This window comes from Ipomoea triloba, chromosome 9, assembly GCF_003576645.1.
Source record: "Ipomoea triloba cultivar NCNSP0323 chromosome 9, ASM357664v1".
NCBI classification, from domain to species: domain Eukaryota; kingdom Viridiplantae; phylum Streptophyta; class Magnoliopsida; order Solanales; family Convolvulaceae; genus Ipomoea; species Ipomoea triloba.
Window position 1 is genome coordinate 1,475,292 of NC_044924.1, and position 14,242 is coordinate 1,489,533.

The window sequence follows — 14,242 nt, forward strand, 5'->3', positions numbered from 1 at the left end:
GGGGGGGGGGGGGGGGGGGGGGGGGGGGGGGCGGGCGATGGTGGGACTTGGGAGCATTTAAGACGGTGGAAGACTCACTGTAACCAAACCTGATCAATTATGATTAAAATAGGAATTCCTCAAAAAATTTTTAACGTTTTTAATTTAATTTTTTTTAATGAATTCAATTACGAGCATTGACAATCTTTCCTTGATGGAGATTAAATAGTAATTAGTTAGAATTAAGGTAATTACCTGGGACGTAAAAAAACACAGAGCAGGAAATGCAAGGCAATACGGTGTACCATATTGGTGTGAATACCAAGGTTGTTAAATTATACTCCGTATCATTCAATTGCCCCTCCATTTAAAGCATTCACTCCCTTTGTCATACACCACAATGTGTGCCCGCCCCTCTATTTACGCATTCACCTTAACAATATCAACTCGCTAGGCTGGAAATTTTTTATTTTTATTTTACCATAGTTGATAAACAAGCTATTAATCTATAGCCTATAGGTAAGAGTATTGACTAATTGGGCAGATTTAGGGATAATTCTAACAAAATTGATTAGACATTTGACTTATTAACCACAAATTTTTAAATTTAAATTTTCATGGAAGCTGCTATTGACGCTCTTAATTTGAGTGGGTGAACTATTGACAATCTAAATTGTTTTACCTTTGAAATTTCATATAAACCAAAGAGAACCACTAACATATATGTTCATTATTTTTAATATAATATCTAAAAGTGAATATTTTGTACATTAAAAAGTAAATTTTAGTATATTAAAAATAGACATTTATCAATGATTCACTTTGTAATATAGAGTATAGACTATGATTTATGTAGTTATTGTAAAAGAGAATCCTTTACAAGAACTGGGCCGATAAGACACGGTCCATTTAAGCCAATTGACCCAATTTATACGGAATAGCGGCGGGAGACGGAAGAGGATAAAGGGCAATATGGTCAATAAAGAATTTGGCTTAAACTCTGGAGCCTAGAGCTAGAGGCGGATTAAACCTTTTCTACACGGACACAAAAAACCCTTTCTCCCACTCTTATCTGTTGCCGCTCTTCTGCTTCTCTATTGTCGCTGTAATTTCCAAATCCAAAGGTTTTATCAGAGAAATGGCGTTGTCTTTGCACCTGTTCCCCGGCTTCGTCGCCGGCGGAAAACAGTCTTTTGCTAAGCCGTCGGCGCCGTCGTTTTCTGCTACTTTTGGTAACCGGCGCACTGTGCGAATGTTGACGGTTGTTGCCTCTTCCGAGCAAGCTACGGAGACGAAGAAGCAAGCTGGCCGTGGAATCATGAAACCGCGCCGAGTCTCGCCGGAAATGCAGGCTTTCCTCGGCGGCGTCTCTGAGATTCCTCGCACTCAAGTGCTTAAGGAGATTTGGGCGTACATCAAAGAGAATAACCTTCAGGTATGTGTATGAACTCTGAAGCATTTTATTCTCCAGTCCTTGTGTTCTTTTACTATTGGGACTGATTGAGCTTAACGCAACATTATATATTTGCTTGTTAGTTTATTTAAGCTAGTAAGTAGTAATCCATAACATGGACTTGATTATGGATTGTACACCATCCATATCCATAATCATAAACAGAACATGTTTATGAGCTTTACCAAATTAGGTCATTAGCAGTAATAGTGCCTATTAATCTGTTTTGCAAGACTGTTTGTTAATTCTAACATTTGCTATAGGAATAATTAATTTTCTGAAGATATTAAATGCTGTTAATCTATTGTTTGCTAGTTTATTGGATATTGAAATGAATTATAAATATAGGAGTTTGTCTATTGTCATTAGACCTTGGAATGAAAGGAGGTTATTTGCATCTTTGACTTTAGGCTTGGATTTTTCCCAAATGCAAGAATTGTAAATCAAATCTATAATAAACATGGCCACCTTTGTATGTTGTGGTATCATTTCTGTTGCTTGAATATATGATAACAATTAGGTACATGAGAAAAGAATCACTGCTTTTTATGCTGCAACTAAGCTCACCCCACCCTTCCCTAAGATTTATTTTTGATGAACAATGAAACCTATGACCTATCCACTTTGTACAGTCCAGATTTTGCCTTAAATTTTGTTTCTTGAACAAGATCATAGTTTACATCTGGGGTTATAAAATGGATTGTGAAAAAGAAACTTGAGTCATTTGACCTTTTCTTTTCTATTGCAGGATCCTGCAAACAAAAAGGTCATAGTGTGCGATGAGAAGCTGAAGAAAATTTTTGCTGGAAAGGATCGTATTGGGTTCCTTGAGATTGCTGGCTTGATTTCTCCTCACTTTCTTAAGTGATTCGCTATTGAGAAAGAATGGCTTCTTTTTTTGTTTATTTCTTTTGTAAATGGAGTCTATGGGATTCTGCCTAGTCTAGATTAAAAGCATCTTTGGTATGAAGATAATTATTGTTATATGGAGGAGCTTAGCTATATCTTACGGAGTAACTTTTAAGATTGATGCTACAATGTAGTCAGTTATGACTAAATTATGTTACTTGAGATGCCTCTGCTTAGTATTTTATGAAAAATGTTCAGGCAAAAGTTAATGTACGATGCTTTACCCACTTGTCCATCTTATGCTGCAACTACAAACCCATGGCATTGCAATCTCTAACATGTCATTAATGTCTTGTTCAATAAACGGGAAGAATCGCCAGCCAACATATTAATGTGTCATTAACATCTTGTTCCATTAATGTGAGTAATCACTAATAGCAAATTAATGTGTCATCAATGTATTGCTCCATGAGTGTGAAGAATCATTAACAGCACATTAACATGCCATTGGTGTCTTGTTCAATAAGCGCAAAGAATTACTAATAGTACATTAATGTTTAATGAGCGCTAAGAATCACATAAACGTGTCATCCATTAGCATTTTATTCCATGAGCGTGAAGGAACCACTAATAACACATTATGTACCATTAGCTTGTTTTGTGAGCATGAAGAATCACTAATAACACATTAGTGTGTCATTAGCATTTTATTCAATGAACGTGAAGAATCACTAACATCACAATTCACATGAATGTGTTAGTGGTCACATGAATGTGTTAGTGTCTTATTCGATGAACTTGAAGAATCACTAACAACATATTAATCATGTAATCATTGCATATAGTCATTTTGATCCTTCTGTTCAAACCTAGAACATGATCATTATAGCTGTACGCTGCGTCATTTGATCACCCCACCTAAAACTAGTTATTTCCTGGCATCATTTTTTTGCCTATTAAATCTAATACAGCCTTGCACTTTTGTCCTCCCCTAGTCCCCTTTGCCCCTACCCCAGTTTTGTTTATTTATTTATTATTTTAATTTTTAATTCTCTTGGTTCCAACTGATTGCAATTTGCAAGGGATTAATTACATTTTTAATTGACATTAATTCTAAATTATTTTAATTTGAGAGTTCAATCACAGTTTTTAAAATTAAAGAAAAGCTTGTAGTGGATAAATATGAGAGTTAGATCGATTTGTCCATTAGTCACGTTTCTCTCATCTTTGTTCTACCAATTTCTGCACGTCTCATTAATCAATCTTCTACAAATACCCCATCTTCATTCTTCAGTCTCCAATTGCAATTTGCAGCGAGCAGTTTCTCGTCGGGAAATCTAGAAAATGAGCTGGTGGTGGTCCGGAGCTATTGGCGCTGCCAAGGCACATCCTCTGTTTCTCTCTCTCTCTAAAATTTTTTAATCTTTGGGTTCGGGGATGGAAATTTAATCCAATTTTGATGAATCGATGATACTCAAATCTGATACTAATGATCTTGATCGTCATTTCCGCAGAAAAAATTCGAGGATGATGATGCGCCACCCAAGTACCAGAGCGTGGCTCTGATCGTCGGCGTCACCGGAATCGTTGGCAACAGCCTCGCCGAGATCCTCCCTCTGGCCGACACCCCCGGCGGCCCATGGAAAGTCTACGGCGTCGCTCGCCGCCCCAGGCCGACCTGGAACGCCGATCACCCCATCGAGTATATCCAGTGCGACATTTTGAACTCCGACGACGCCCAATCCAAGCTCTCCGTTCTCACCGACGTCACGCACGTTTTCTACGACACCTGGACCAATCGAACCAGGGAAGACGAAAACTGTGAAGTCAATGGTAAAATGCTGAGAAACGTGCTGAACGCGATAATCCCCAGTTGCCCCAATTTGCTTCACATCTGCCTGCAAACCGGCCGGAAACACTACATGGGTCCCTGGGAATCGTATCTGAAATTCGCCCACGAGCCGCCCTACAGCGAAGATTTGCCTCGATTGAAAGTGCCCAATTTTTACTACACTCTGGAGGATATCCTGCTGGAGGAGGTGGGGAAGAAGGAGGGATTGACATGGTCAGTTCACCGGCCCGGGGTGATCCATGGCTTCTCTCCGTTCAGCATGATGAACCTCGTCGGAAGTCTGTGTGTGTATGCAACAATATGTAAACATGAGGGTGTCCCATTGAGGTTTCCCGGGGTTAAAGCCGCCTGGGATGGTTACTCAGATTGCTCCGATGCAGATTTGGTGGCGGAGCACCAGATATGGGCAGCCGTGGATCCTTACGCCAAGAATGAAGCATTCAACATCAGCAATGGGGATGTGTTCAAGTGGAAGCATTTCTGGAAGGTGTTGGGTGAGCAGTTTGGAGTGGAAGTTGCAGAGTTTGAGGAAGGGAAGAGCTTTAGTCTGCAGGAGGCAATGAAGGAGAAAGGGCAAGTTTGGGACGAGATCGTGAGGGAGAAAGGCTTGGCTCCGACGAAGCTGGAGGAGGTTGGGAATTGGTGGTTTGTAGATTTGGAGCTCGGGGGAGATTGCCCTCTGGACACCATGAACAAGAGCAAGGAGCATGGGTTTTTGGGATTCAGAAACTCCAAGAATGCTTTCGTTTCCTGGATTGATAAGGTGAAGGCTTACAAGATTGTTCCCTAGTTTAAGTCAGGTTGGTTTTTGGATAAATTATCATTACATTTGTGTTGTGACATTCTTTTGTGTTAAGAAAACTTGCTTCCTATGTTGTACTGTTGAAAGGAAGCCAGGGAATAATACTAGGAGGAGCCATATCATCTGAGTGTGTGTATGGGCTTCTGCTTCTGTTGTATTCTATTGATTTCTGTATCAATGTTATTTGGAAATTCTTAGTTCAAGACCAAAATTCTTGAGCATTCATATCATATTGGTACTACTTGGTAAGACACATTCATAGGGAGGCCAATGCCTATGCTAACTAGTTGGCTACCCACCACAGATTTCTCTATACCTATGCTGCAGGTCTACAATTGTCTTGGCTACCCACCACGATTTCTCTAAACCAAGGCTGCAGGTCTATGATCTTCACCCGATTATCTTTGTTGACATGGTTGGAGTTGTGGTCTCGTTTTATGTAGTTTCGTGTTTTTTAGTTTCATTCTTTCCTTAGATTCAAAGCATTGAGTATGGTATTGAAGAGGAAAGATCTATTTACCATTGAGATACTGAGAAGGGGCTGGTGCCTAAAAAGCTAGTAAGAGTCTAAGAGATCAGAGAAGAGCACTATGAAGGAAAGAGGAAAAGCTGCATTTTGCCTGAACTAATAGAGTTTACTAATACAATTCATCATGCAGTGCTATTAATTTAAGCATGGTATTGGAAGCTGATGACTGAAACATAGTTACAGAAGGTTACCTTGAGTGCATTTGCTGTTCCATTGGTTTAAGGCAAAGGCAATTGTTTGCATATTCCAAGCATCTGATCCTCCTGAATGCATCATATCTGAGTGCTACTTGTGCTTAGCAATAGATTCTGGATAAGGCAAATGTGGATTAATCAAACAAACTGATTCATCATTTCTCAAAGCAGTAGTAATTATTGGGATTCAAAGGATCTTGGCATATTGTAAATTCCTTTGCTAAAACTCTTGTAAATTAGAAAGAATGAGAGGCTAATGAGGCTGCCATAGCTTTCACTTCTTACAATTCAATGGTACTACATGTTCTGAGAGAACTGAAGCAGTGCTCTCACAAACTGCATATGCATTCTCGTATTCTGTTCAAATTATAATTCATACATGCATCTATAGGTGCTGTAGTGATCATTCAAGTGTGACATATATAGAAATGCAGCTAGCTCATTTACGCGTTGCACATCACTTCATCTTTCCAGTATGAAATACAAAATCCAGAGAGTGCAAACCATCAAAGTTGGGAGAGCATCACCGCGAGCTCTTCATCGGACACCATAACTTCAATGCAAGCTCCCAAAGACTTGGCAAGTCTCGCAGCTAGTTGATGCTTACACTGCAGGACAAGAAGCTGATAAGATAATACTGAAATGCAGCAAAGCTTCATCTCTTTTGAAGGGAGAAATACATGGACACAGAATCTCAGAAGAAAGTAATCTAAGGAAAAAATCAATCTAGAAATCTCACACATAGTTGCTCCCCTCTGTTCACGACGTCGTAGAAGAAAGAATAACAAGCGCAATAATGTTCCGGGAAGCACAAATACTCCTCTTTCTTCTTAGACTCTCCAACAACCTGAGAGAGAGAAGAACACTCTATTAGGGCATCATTTTCTAGAAATTTTCCATGATTATTCAAGTTAATTTGATTAGGTCTAGAAGATCAGACCTGGAAAACGGAACGTCCACTAGGTTGACCGCAGATTCGCTTGACTCCTCTTTGATCAACTACCCGCGATGCTCGCTCGAAATTTTTTCCAAATAGAAAATGCAATCTGGAGAATACGGAGAAGTTACGGATACAGAAAACTTCTAATTCAACGGAGAAAAACAGCAGAATGTACCGACATCGATAGCTGGTCATCCGTCACTGCTCCAGTTCAAATTCAGCGCCATTAACGCAGGCCGCGTGCATACGAAATTGAGACCAAAAAAAAAAAAAAAAAAGGTAAATAAATCCAAAGAGTGAAGAAGAAAGATGAATGTGAACTGATTCAGTTTAACGTAAGCGCGGCGAGGACCTGAACGAGTTGACTCAATATCGTTCCAGATTTTCTCTGCCACCATAAGACTCGTACTCATTCTCCGAAACCAGGAGGCAGCGTTTGGTTTTCTAAAAAAAACTACCCAGCGGGCAGCTCGTTATAACATTTCATAGGCATCGCCAAAATTTAAAAAATAAGAGATATAAGTAAAATGGTTTGTCAATGTAGTCTAGTGACACCCCATGTGGAAGGGGTGAGTTCAAGCCTCTATGGGTAATTATGAACGTATATTACATAAGTCTTTTATCGGCTAAACTGATAAGACATGATTTACTTATTTTATTATTATTGTTAGTTTTATTAAGGTCGCTCCATCATACTATTCGCTTTGGGAACCAATCATTGTGGGGTAACATGTTACGGATAAGGTATTTTTGTCTCTGAAGATGAAGACTCATCCTCACTCCTGCCCTGAGACACAAATGGAGAGGAATTTACCATATTGCGGGGATGTGTCTAGTCCTTATCCAACAAATATTGTCATCATTGTTGAAATTAATTTAGGGATTAAGAATCTAGTAGGTTATGATCCAAGTGAAAATGGAAAACCAACCAAAAAAAGGGAAAAGAATACAGCAAATAAGTCATTTTGGGATCCCTTCTTGCATATTATGTATTATAAAGAACAAACAAATGTATACATCAGATCCAAAACAGCAAAAAAACCATGTTTTCATGCTCAAGAACCATAATTATCTATACACCAACCCTGCACAGTCTTTCCAGGAAAGATGGTTCTTTCAACCAGAGAGCCTACTCTTGTCATGTAGTCAGTATGCTACCCTTAATTAGGCTGTCCATGCTCAAGAAAGCCCGAGCGTTTTATTGTCTGTAACGTTGGCTGAGAAGATGTCCATGGGGGCGCTAACAGAGTCAATCGTTCCTTTAGGATGGGAAGATCTTTTATGTTGATCCAGATAAATCACAACTACTGTAATGTCATCATGGAAATGGCGCCTAACTCCCTTTTCAATCTTCTGTATGTCCTTGTACCTCATCTCCCTCTTCTTAGCAGCCTCTTGAAGAGCTGCTCCCACCAATCTCTTAGCTATTCCCTGCAAGTATTTCACCGCCGCATTCAATATATACATCCATTGGCAATAGTTTCAAGATAGTTTTGATTAAGCTAGTGGCTCAACTGATGAATGAATGCACAGAAGTTTTTTACTTTTGCCTTTTTCATGATGAAAAGAAGTAATGTCAACATAATTGTTATGGAAACTTACAGGTCTTGGGTTTTTGAACACTATATCAACTGCTGCTTCGTCGCTTAAATGTTCCCAGAGGCCATCAGAAGCAAATATCAAAAATAAGTCATGTGGCCGAATTTTTCTGGTAACAATTGACGGTTCTGCTGTTAGTACAGGATGCTTCAAAGGTACAGGGTTTCCAAATTGCTGAAAGATGGGATCTCTGTTAAACTCGGGTTTCTTAAGATAGACGTCACCGATAGATCTTGACACCTAAAAGTGTAAAGATACATATTAGCAAAAAAACTATCACGAATAAGTAACAAGTAGAAGGCAAGTTAAGAGGCAATCATTTGTTTAGCCATGAAGAAACAAACAAAAGCTTATTTTAGAAGCTAGATGAAATTGATGTCAATTTATAGCAACATGATCTCTGGAAAGGCAAGATGTATGCGAGGCTAAACATTCAAATTGATTCAATGGAATCGCAACACTTTGCTTTATGAAACCTCCATGTCTGTCACATGTAACTATGTAAGGATGACTAGCTACCTTTAACTTCAACAGCATGTGATAGTGGACCAAGGGGAAGATGATGTTACCCTCTTAGAATAAAATGGACATAGACTTTAGTGATGCTGTTCAAAAGACAGATAGATAAAGGGAAAGGCAATATTCCAAATAGGATAACATAATATGTGAAAAACACACAACTGATTTGAGCGTTACTGATAACGAGAATGACCTTCTCTCTTGTGGTGACACTGAAAGATCCTATGTAAACAAAGAAATCCACAAGCCAATCCTTATGACCAGATCAGGATAACCACTATGCCTTGCTTAGTCCCTATTTAAGTCTTGGAATGACCATCAATTTGAAGGTTTCTCGGAATCTAGAAACACCCCAATTGGAGAACTAACTGCACATGTCTAGAGCACATTTTCTCTTTTTAAGATAAGTGAACACACCATAAATGCACATGGAGTAGATGATGCTACAGAAGTTTAAGAACAGACAGAATGAATCATATAGCACTGCTTAGAGAATCAGATTCCCATGTTATCTTAACTCTTATCCAGCAATGTTCACTATAGCCTATACAGTGCCCACACTTATCAACAAAAAATATAATAAAATTAGCATTAAAAAAATCATACAATTGTAGTCAAAAGAACATTTGCAGCTAGATTACCTGAATTATGCCTTTGATTCTCCAAACTCCTCGACAATAGAATACAATAGGCGAATCATCAGGATGAAGTTCTTCAACCTCCTTTCGCACCTTCTCGCATGAAACATTATGATCAGTAGTTAATCGTTCTGCAACAACAGATTTCATCTCCCCATCAAAAGCTCTCCTCCCCAGAACTGCTCTTGAGTCTCCTAAATTAGCTACATACAATTCACCATCCGAAATTGCACCTACAAGACAACAAGATCCAACAGAAGCAATCTGTGGCATTACTGGCAACGATGTCTTAACTAATCGAATGAAATCCTCTTCTGTGGCACGAAAAGCCTTCTTGATTACATCCGTTGACAGTCCTCCTTGCTCCCTTGCAAATTCTGACCAAATTAGAACACTCAAATCAGTAAAACAGGACACCAAAAAACCTTCTATACTGTCTATAGACAAAAAAATAAAAATAAAAATACATTTCAAACTCCAAAATTCAGATTGAGCTTATGCTAACAAAAAGGAGCAGAGTTGAAAATCCGAAGAAGCTCAAAACCGCACACACGGATCATCGTAATATGGAGAAACTGTCAAACTACTAGTTTACAAACACGTACATATTCATACACAGAGATATTGCAATAAAAAAAACACGAGCAATTAACTCACGCTGTAGATAAGGGAAGAGGTGGCGATTGACGAAGCGCGAAGCTTCAGGACCGCCGTGGCCATCGTAGACGCCGATGTAAGTAGCGGACGGAGAAGTGAGGACTTGGCTCTGGTCTTCGAGGGAGGAATTCGCCTGAACAACGGCAATTGAGAAGTCGCCGGAGGCGTGAGGCTTCAAGTCCATGTGCCACAGAAGTCCGTCGCCGCTCCGCAGGCCCAAACACCTCTCCAGCGGCCTAAAACACGATCGCAACATGCCTCCTTACTGTTCCGTCCTTATACCTCAGAAATGATTCAAAAATCTCTGGCGAAGATCTCAAATACACGATAATGCACTAATACCTGGGAAACGAATTTTCTGCTCTTAAAAATATATATATCTATATATCTGTGTGTATATATAAATTATATTTATAATTTATAATTTATATATACACACAACACAACGTGTATATATATATATCTATTAGAGATAGATTATAGATGGAAGTGCGTATGAGAATTGAGGAAGAAGAAGATGAAAGGGGCTTTAGGCTTAAGACCCGGAGGAGTAGACCGGGGGTTAGCGAAAGTCTCGGAATTAAACCGCGTTGGAAGATGACTCAAAATTCAGAAACACGGTGATAATATCTTTACATGTATGACGCGTTTGTCCGTATATATTATAATATATATATATATATCGTTCTCAACTCATTTAATTATTAATAAATTCATTAAATTACGTCATCAATATCTCAATTTACTTTTATTTAATGTAATTTCTAATTATATAAATTTTACTCTCAAATATTAATTGTTTTGACTCTATTATACAATTGTATACTAAGTAAATTACCCTATGCACGAATTAATTTTATATTATAAATTTAAATAATAAAATTAAATATGGTTAACAATTCTTGTATACAGGTTCGTTAAAATTATCCGATGCACCGATAGGCTAACTTACGTTTAAACCTAGTAATTCCTGTATACGGATTCGTTAACAATTTTACTTTAGTATGGTCTTTTATCAACTAAGGTCACAAGGTAAATTTCACCAAAATCGCTCATTTAAGTACGTCGATAGGGCCGATTTTTGGTTGTTTGTGACCTAGTTCTTATAAATAAATGAGGTCCTATCAAGAGTATAAACGCAATCTTTAAAACTAACACTGTAAAATTATGACTCTCTTTTTAGTTACAGAATGATTTTGCCATGCACAATTAATTATGTCCTAATTATTAGGTGATGAGTGATTTGGAAAAAAACTGATGAATTTAACATTAATTATAGATTTTTTATTTTTTAAGTAGCTATGTCAAAAATAAACATTGAGCCATCTAAAAATTGAGACCCTATGTTGTTGCTCATCTTGCACGCTCCAAAATCCAGCCTGTAAGTAGCAGTTGCAGATTTTTTTTCATAAATCAAAAACCAACATTACCTTGTTTGATGAAGGAAAAAATGATTGATGGCATAAGCCATCATGGTCATCTCAAACCACTGATATACCACTTAATTGGTTGATTACATCAACCAACAAGAAAGTAGCATAGCTCGGTCACCCCTTTCGAGGGGACACATTCCTTCTTAAATCCATCCTAGATTGATTTTTACATACTCACCATTTCTCTGTTTTCAGTATACTTTAGTCTTATTTTGCGTGCATCATGAGGCAATACTATAATAAGTATGCATTGTTTGCGTGTAGTTTACAAACCTTTATTACATGCAAAGGTTTTTCTTTTACTTAGTATTATTATATTGGCATTATTTAAGTATTTCGTGTCCCAAAAGATAGACGACCAGGACCAAAGTTGTTTAGGTAAAGTTTGTAATTAAAGTTCCTTAAAATGGTCACTAGCAAGTAGCAATATGAAAGTAGCTTTAAATTGTGAACCGTTGATATTTTTGTTGATTTTCATTTTGCAATTCACACATGACGTATGTGGTCTTTTTTTTTTTTTCTTTCTTTCTTTTTGTTCTGTATATTGCCTTACTAAGCACGCTGCAGCGATTAGTCGTTAGTCAATGCAAATGACCATATTTGTGCTGAGAATTGATGGGAAGAAAATATATAGGGTGAATAATTTTTGCCATAAAAATAAGACATTATGATCTAGTTGCACAAAATAACTCTCTCAAATGGAAGATCATGAGCTCAAGTCCCAGTAAAGGCAGCATTGACTCATTATAACAAAGTTAATAGTACTCCTTCAAGCTCCAGTGAGGGTAGTATTGACTCATTGTAACCACTAATCGAAATCGCAAATGGAAAACCCTAGTAAAGGCAGTATTAACTCATTGTAACAGAGTCAATAGTACTCCTTCGAGCCCCAACGATGGCAGTATTGACTCATTGTAAAAGAGTCCGTAGTACTCCACTAATCGGAGAAATAAATCGCGAGTGTTGTGACGGATAGTCAATATAAAAACATTTTAACGATAATACATGATAAACGAATTAACATTATTAACAGGGGATTGTTCTTGATGGAATTTGAACTCCTAATCAGATCGAATTTGAGATAAGATTTTAGTGATAATTTTCCCAAGTGTTACAAATCTTATCATTGTTAGTGCTTTGTTCCCCACCATTTTAGAGAGAGAGAGACAAGATTACAGGGCAGGAATTGGGTGGAGCATTTTACACTTGGTAGCATTTATATGCGTAGATTTCAAAGGAGAGTGATTTGACCCAGATATTATTTGGTTGATGCGACCCGGGACAGCAAGGCGGGCAAACCGTATTTATTAAGATTCTGGAATTTTCCTGCGACGTTAGAATCTTGAAGGGATCCTGTATTTGACCATTAACTCTGACCCTACTGTTCATTAGTCCAACCACAACCTTAATATTCACGGAATTTCCATGCCCCGCGTATGTGTCGTGTTTGTGCAATTTGTGAAGAAAAATTTATTAAAAAACACAAGGAACTAACCACTCTCTCTAGACTTTTCAAGAAGGTTACGGCAGACCAAGAAACCTAACTGAAAGTTACAGCTTATACAACGTAATTGGCTGACACCAAAAGTTTAGTAGGTAAAGTGTTGACTTTAGACAATACTTTGATTACATTTACATTACATTTCAACATTGCATCAGCCTCCTTCCCCACTTTCATAGAAATTCCACTAACAATCCAAAGTGGCCTGCGTGGTTTTGGAATGGCACCACTCGGGGCCCCTCGTCACGCCATATGTCTGTTGGCTGATGCTTCCCGGTTTTCGTCTGGCATTGACTAGTTCACAGATGGGAAGGTGGAGGACGGCCTACTTTCTAGTTGACTAGTTCACAGATGGGAAGGTGGAGGACGGCCTACTTTCTAGGTAATTACTTCGTACTATTAGTGTGCGCTTAGTGGTCACTAGACATGTGTGGACCAAGGAAAGGAAAGCAACAAAGACCTAAAGACAAAAATGTATTCTATATAGTCTATACAACGTGTGGAGCAGAAAGTGTTTGTCACTAGTGAGTTACTGGCAGGTGTTTTAGGTAGTAGACGGAGATGATATACCTGCTCGGCAGTTTGGGCAGTCCCCACACGTTTGAACCCAGGGAACCAAGCAGCCGTCGTGGAACATGTGCTCACACGGTAAAGATATTAGCTTGTCTCCGTCCAGAAATGCCTCGAGACAAATGCTGCACTCTTGGACTATACTGGGAACGGATTTGTTGGTGTAATCCAAGTTGCAGAAAATTTTAACGTGCAGAGACTCCAGTGCTTCTTTGGTTAGCCCAGGAGGTCTACTGATCTTATCCCGTCTAAGAGAGTTGGAAAACATGTCCGGTCCATGCCACTCCCTAGAAATTTCAGTTTCCCAGTCAATAGCATCAGTAAGTTGAAAATCGTCTGCAATTGTCGAGTCTCTTCTATGGAAGCTTGCTGAAACACGGTTACTTTGTCTACAATGACAAAACAACACTGCCTTTCATGATTTGACAAAAGCCGATGTGGGAGATTGGAATCCACACAAGCAACAACTACCACAAAAGCATATAATTGGAAAGCAATCAATGCATGCCCAGACAAGAGATATTTTTGCACCTCCATTTTTGGACTAACAGATGTACTAAGTGCAGCAAACTTAACCCACAATACACCTAACATCCCACAGGCCACACCAAAGAAATAAGTACAGAACAAAAGCATAAGTTTAGGACCAACAGAAAGATATTTTGCAGATCCCACTCCCCCCCCCCCCCCCCCCCCCCCCCCCCCCCCCCCCCCCCCCCCCCCCCCC

At 38.8% G+C, this 14,242-nt stretch overlaps 5 protein-coding genes across 8 annotated transcripts in view; 2 read left to right on the top strand and 3 right to left on the bottom strand.

The window, feature by feature from the left end:
• Window positions 1-988: 988 nt before the first annotated feature.
• On the top strand, window positions 989-2,568 carry LOC116028848 (upstream activation factor subunit UAF30-like). The gene is made up of 2 exons (XM_031270680.1): window positions 989-1,414; window positions 2,181-2,568. Exons 1-2 carry the CDS (start codon window positions 1,118-1,120, stop codon window positions 2,298-2,300), a joined length of 417 nt encoding a protein of 138 aa, XP_031126540.1. The 5' UTR covers window positions 989-1,117; the 3' UTR covers window positions 2,301-2,568.
• A 919-nt stretch (window positions 2,569-3,487) lies between these two features.
• Window positions 3,488-5,160, top strand: LOC116029969 (3-oxo-Delta(4,5)-steroid 5-beta-reductase-like). Its single transcript, XM_031272029.1, has 2 exons — window positions 3,488-3,664; window positions 3,796-5,160. Exons 1-2 carry the CDS (start codon window positions 3,626-3,628, stop codon window positions 4,921-4,923), a joined length of 1,167 nt encoding a protein of 388 aa, XP_031127889.1. The 5' UTR covers window positions 3,488-3,625; the 3' UTR covers window positions 4,924-5,160.
• Window positions 5,161-5,526: 366 nt separating this feature from the next.
• On the bottom strand, window positions 5,527-7,053 carry LOC116029970 (zinc finger SWIM domain-containing protein 7). Of its 3 annotated transcripts, none has more exons than XR_004100351.1 (6): window positions 6,951-7,053; window positions 6,778-6,799; window positions 6,599-6,704; window positions 6,398-6,505; window positions 5,944-6,266; window positions 5,527-5,772 (listed from the first exon to the last, which is right to left on the bottom strand). XR_004100351.1 is itself a non-coding variant. In XM_031272030.1 (6 exons), the coding sequence occupies exons 1-5, from the start codon at window positions 7,009-7,011 to the stop codon at window positions 6,165-6,167; spliced, it is 399 nt and encodes a 132-aa protein (XP_031127890.1). In that variant the 5' UTR covers window positions 7,012-7,053; the 3' UTR covers window positions 5,527-5,772; window positions 6,163-6,164. The 3 variants fall into 3 exon arrangements, 2 of the variants coding, with proteins under 2 accessions (XP_031127890.1, XP_031127891.1); XM_031272030.1 differs by having other exon boundaries at window positions 6,163-6,266; XM_031272031.1 differs by lacking the exon at window positions 5,527-5,772 and having other exon boundaries at window positions 5,875-6,266.
• A 492-nt stretch (window positions 7,054-7,545) lies between these two features.
• LOC116030212 (probable protein phosphatase 2C 63) lies at window positions 7,546-10,579 on the bottom strand. The gene is made up of 4 exons (XM_031272387.1): window positions 10,012-10,579; window positions 9,358-9,731; window positions 8,201-8,437; window positions 7,546-8,029 (listed from the first exon to the last, which is right to left on the bottom strand). Exons 1-4 carry the CDS (start codon window positions 10,265-10,267, stop codon window positions 7,778-7,780), a joined length of 1,119 nt encoding a protein of 372 aa, XP_031128247.1. The 5' UTR covers window positions 10,268-10,579; the 3' UTR covers window positions 7,546-7,777.
• A 2,350-nt stretch (window positions 10,580-12,929) lies between these two features.
• LOC116030600 (probable E3 ubiquitin-protein ligase RHY1A) overlaps window positions 12,930-14,242 on the bottom strand; it is a 5,110-nt gene continuing 3,797 nt past the window's right edge. For both annotated transcript variants that reach the window (XM_031272901.1, XM_031272902.1), the window contains one exon: window positions 12,930-13,904. In XM_031272901.1, coding sequence (XP_031128761.1) covers window positions 13,490-13,904 — 415 coding nt within the window. In that variant the 3' untranslated portion in view covers window positions 12,930-13,489. The remainder of the gene's footprint in view (window positions 13,905-14,242) is intronic.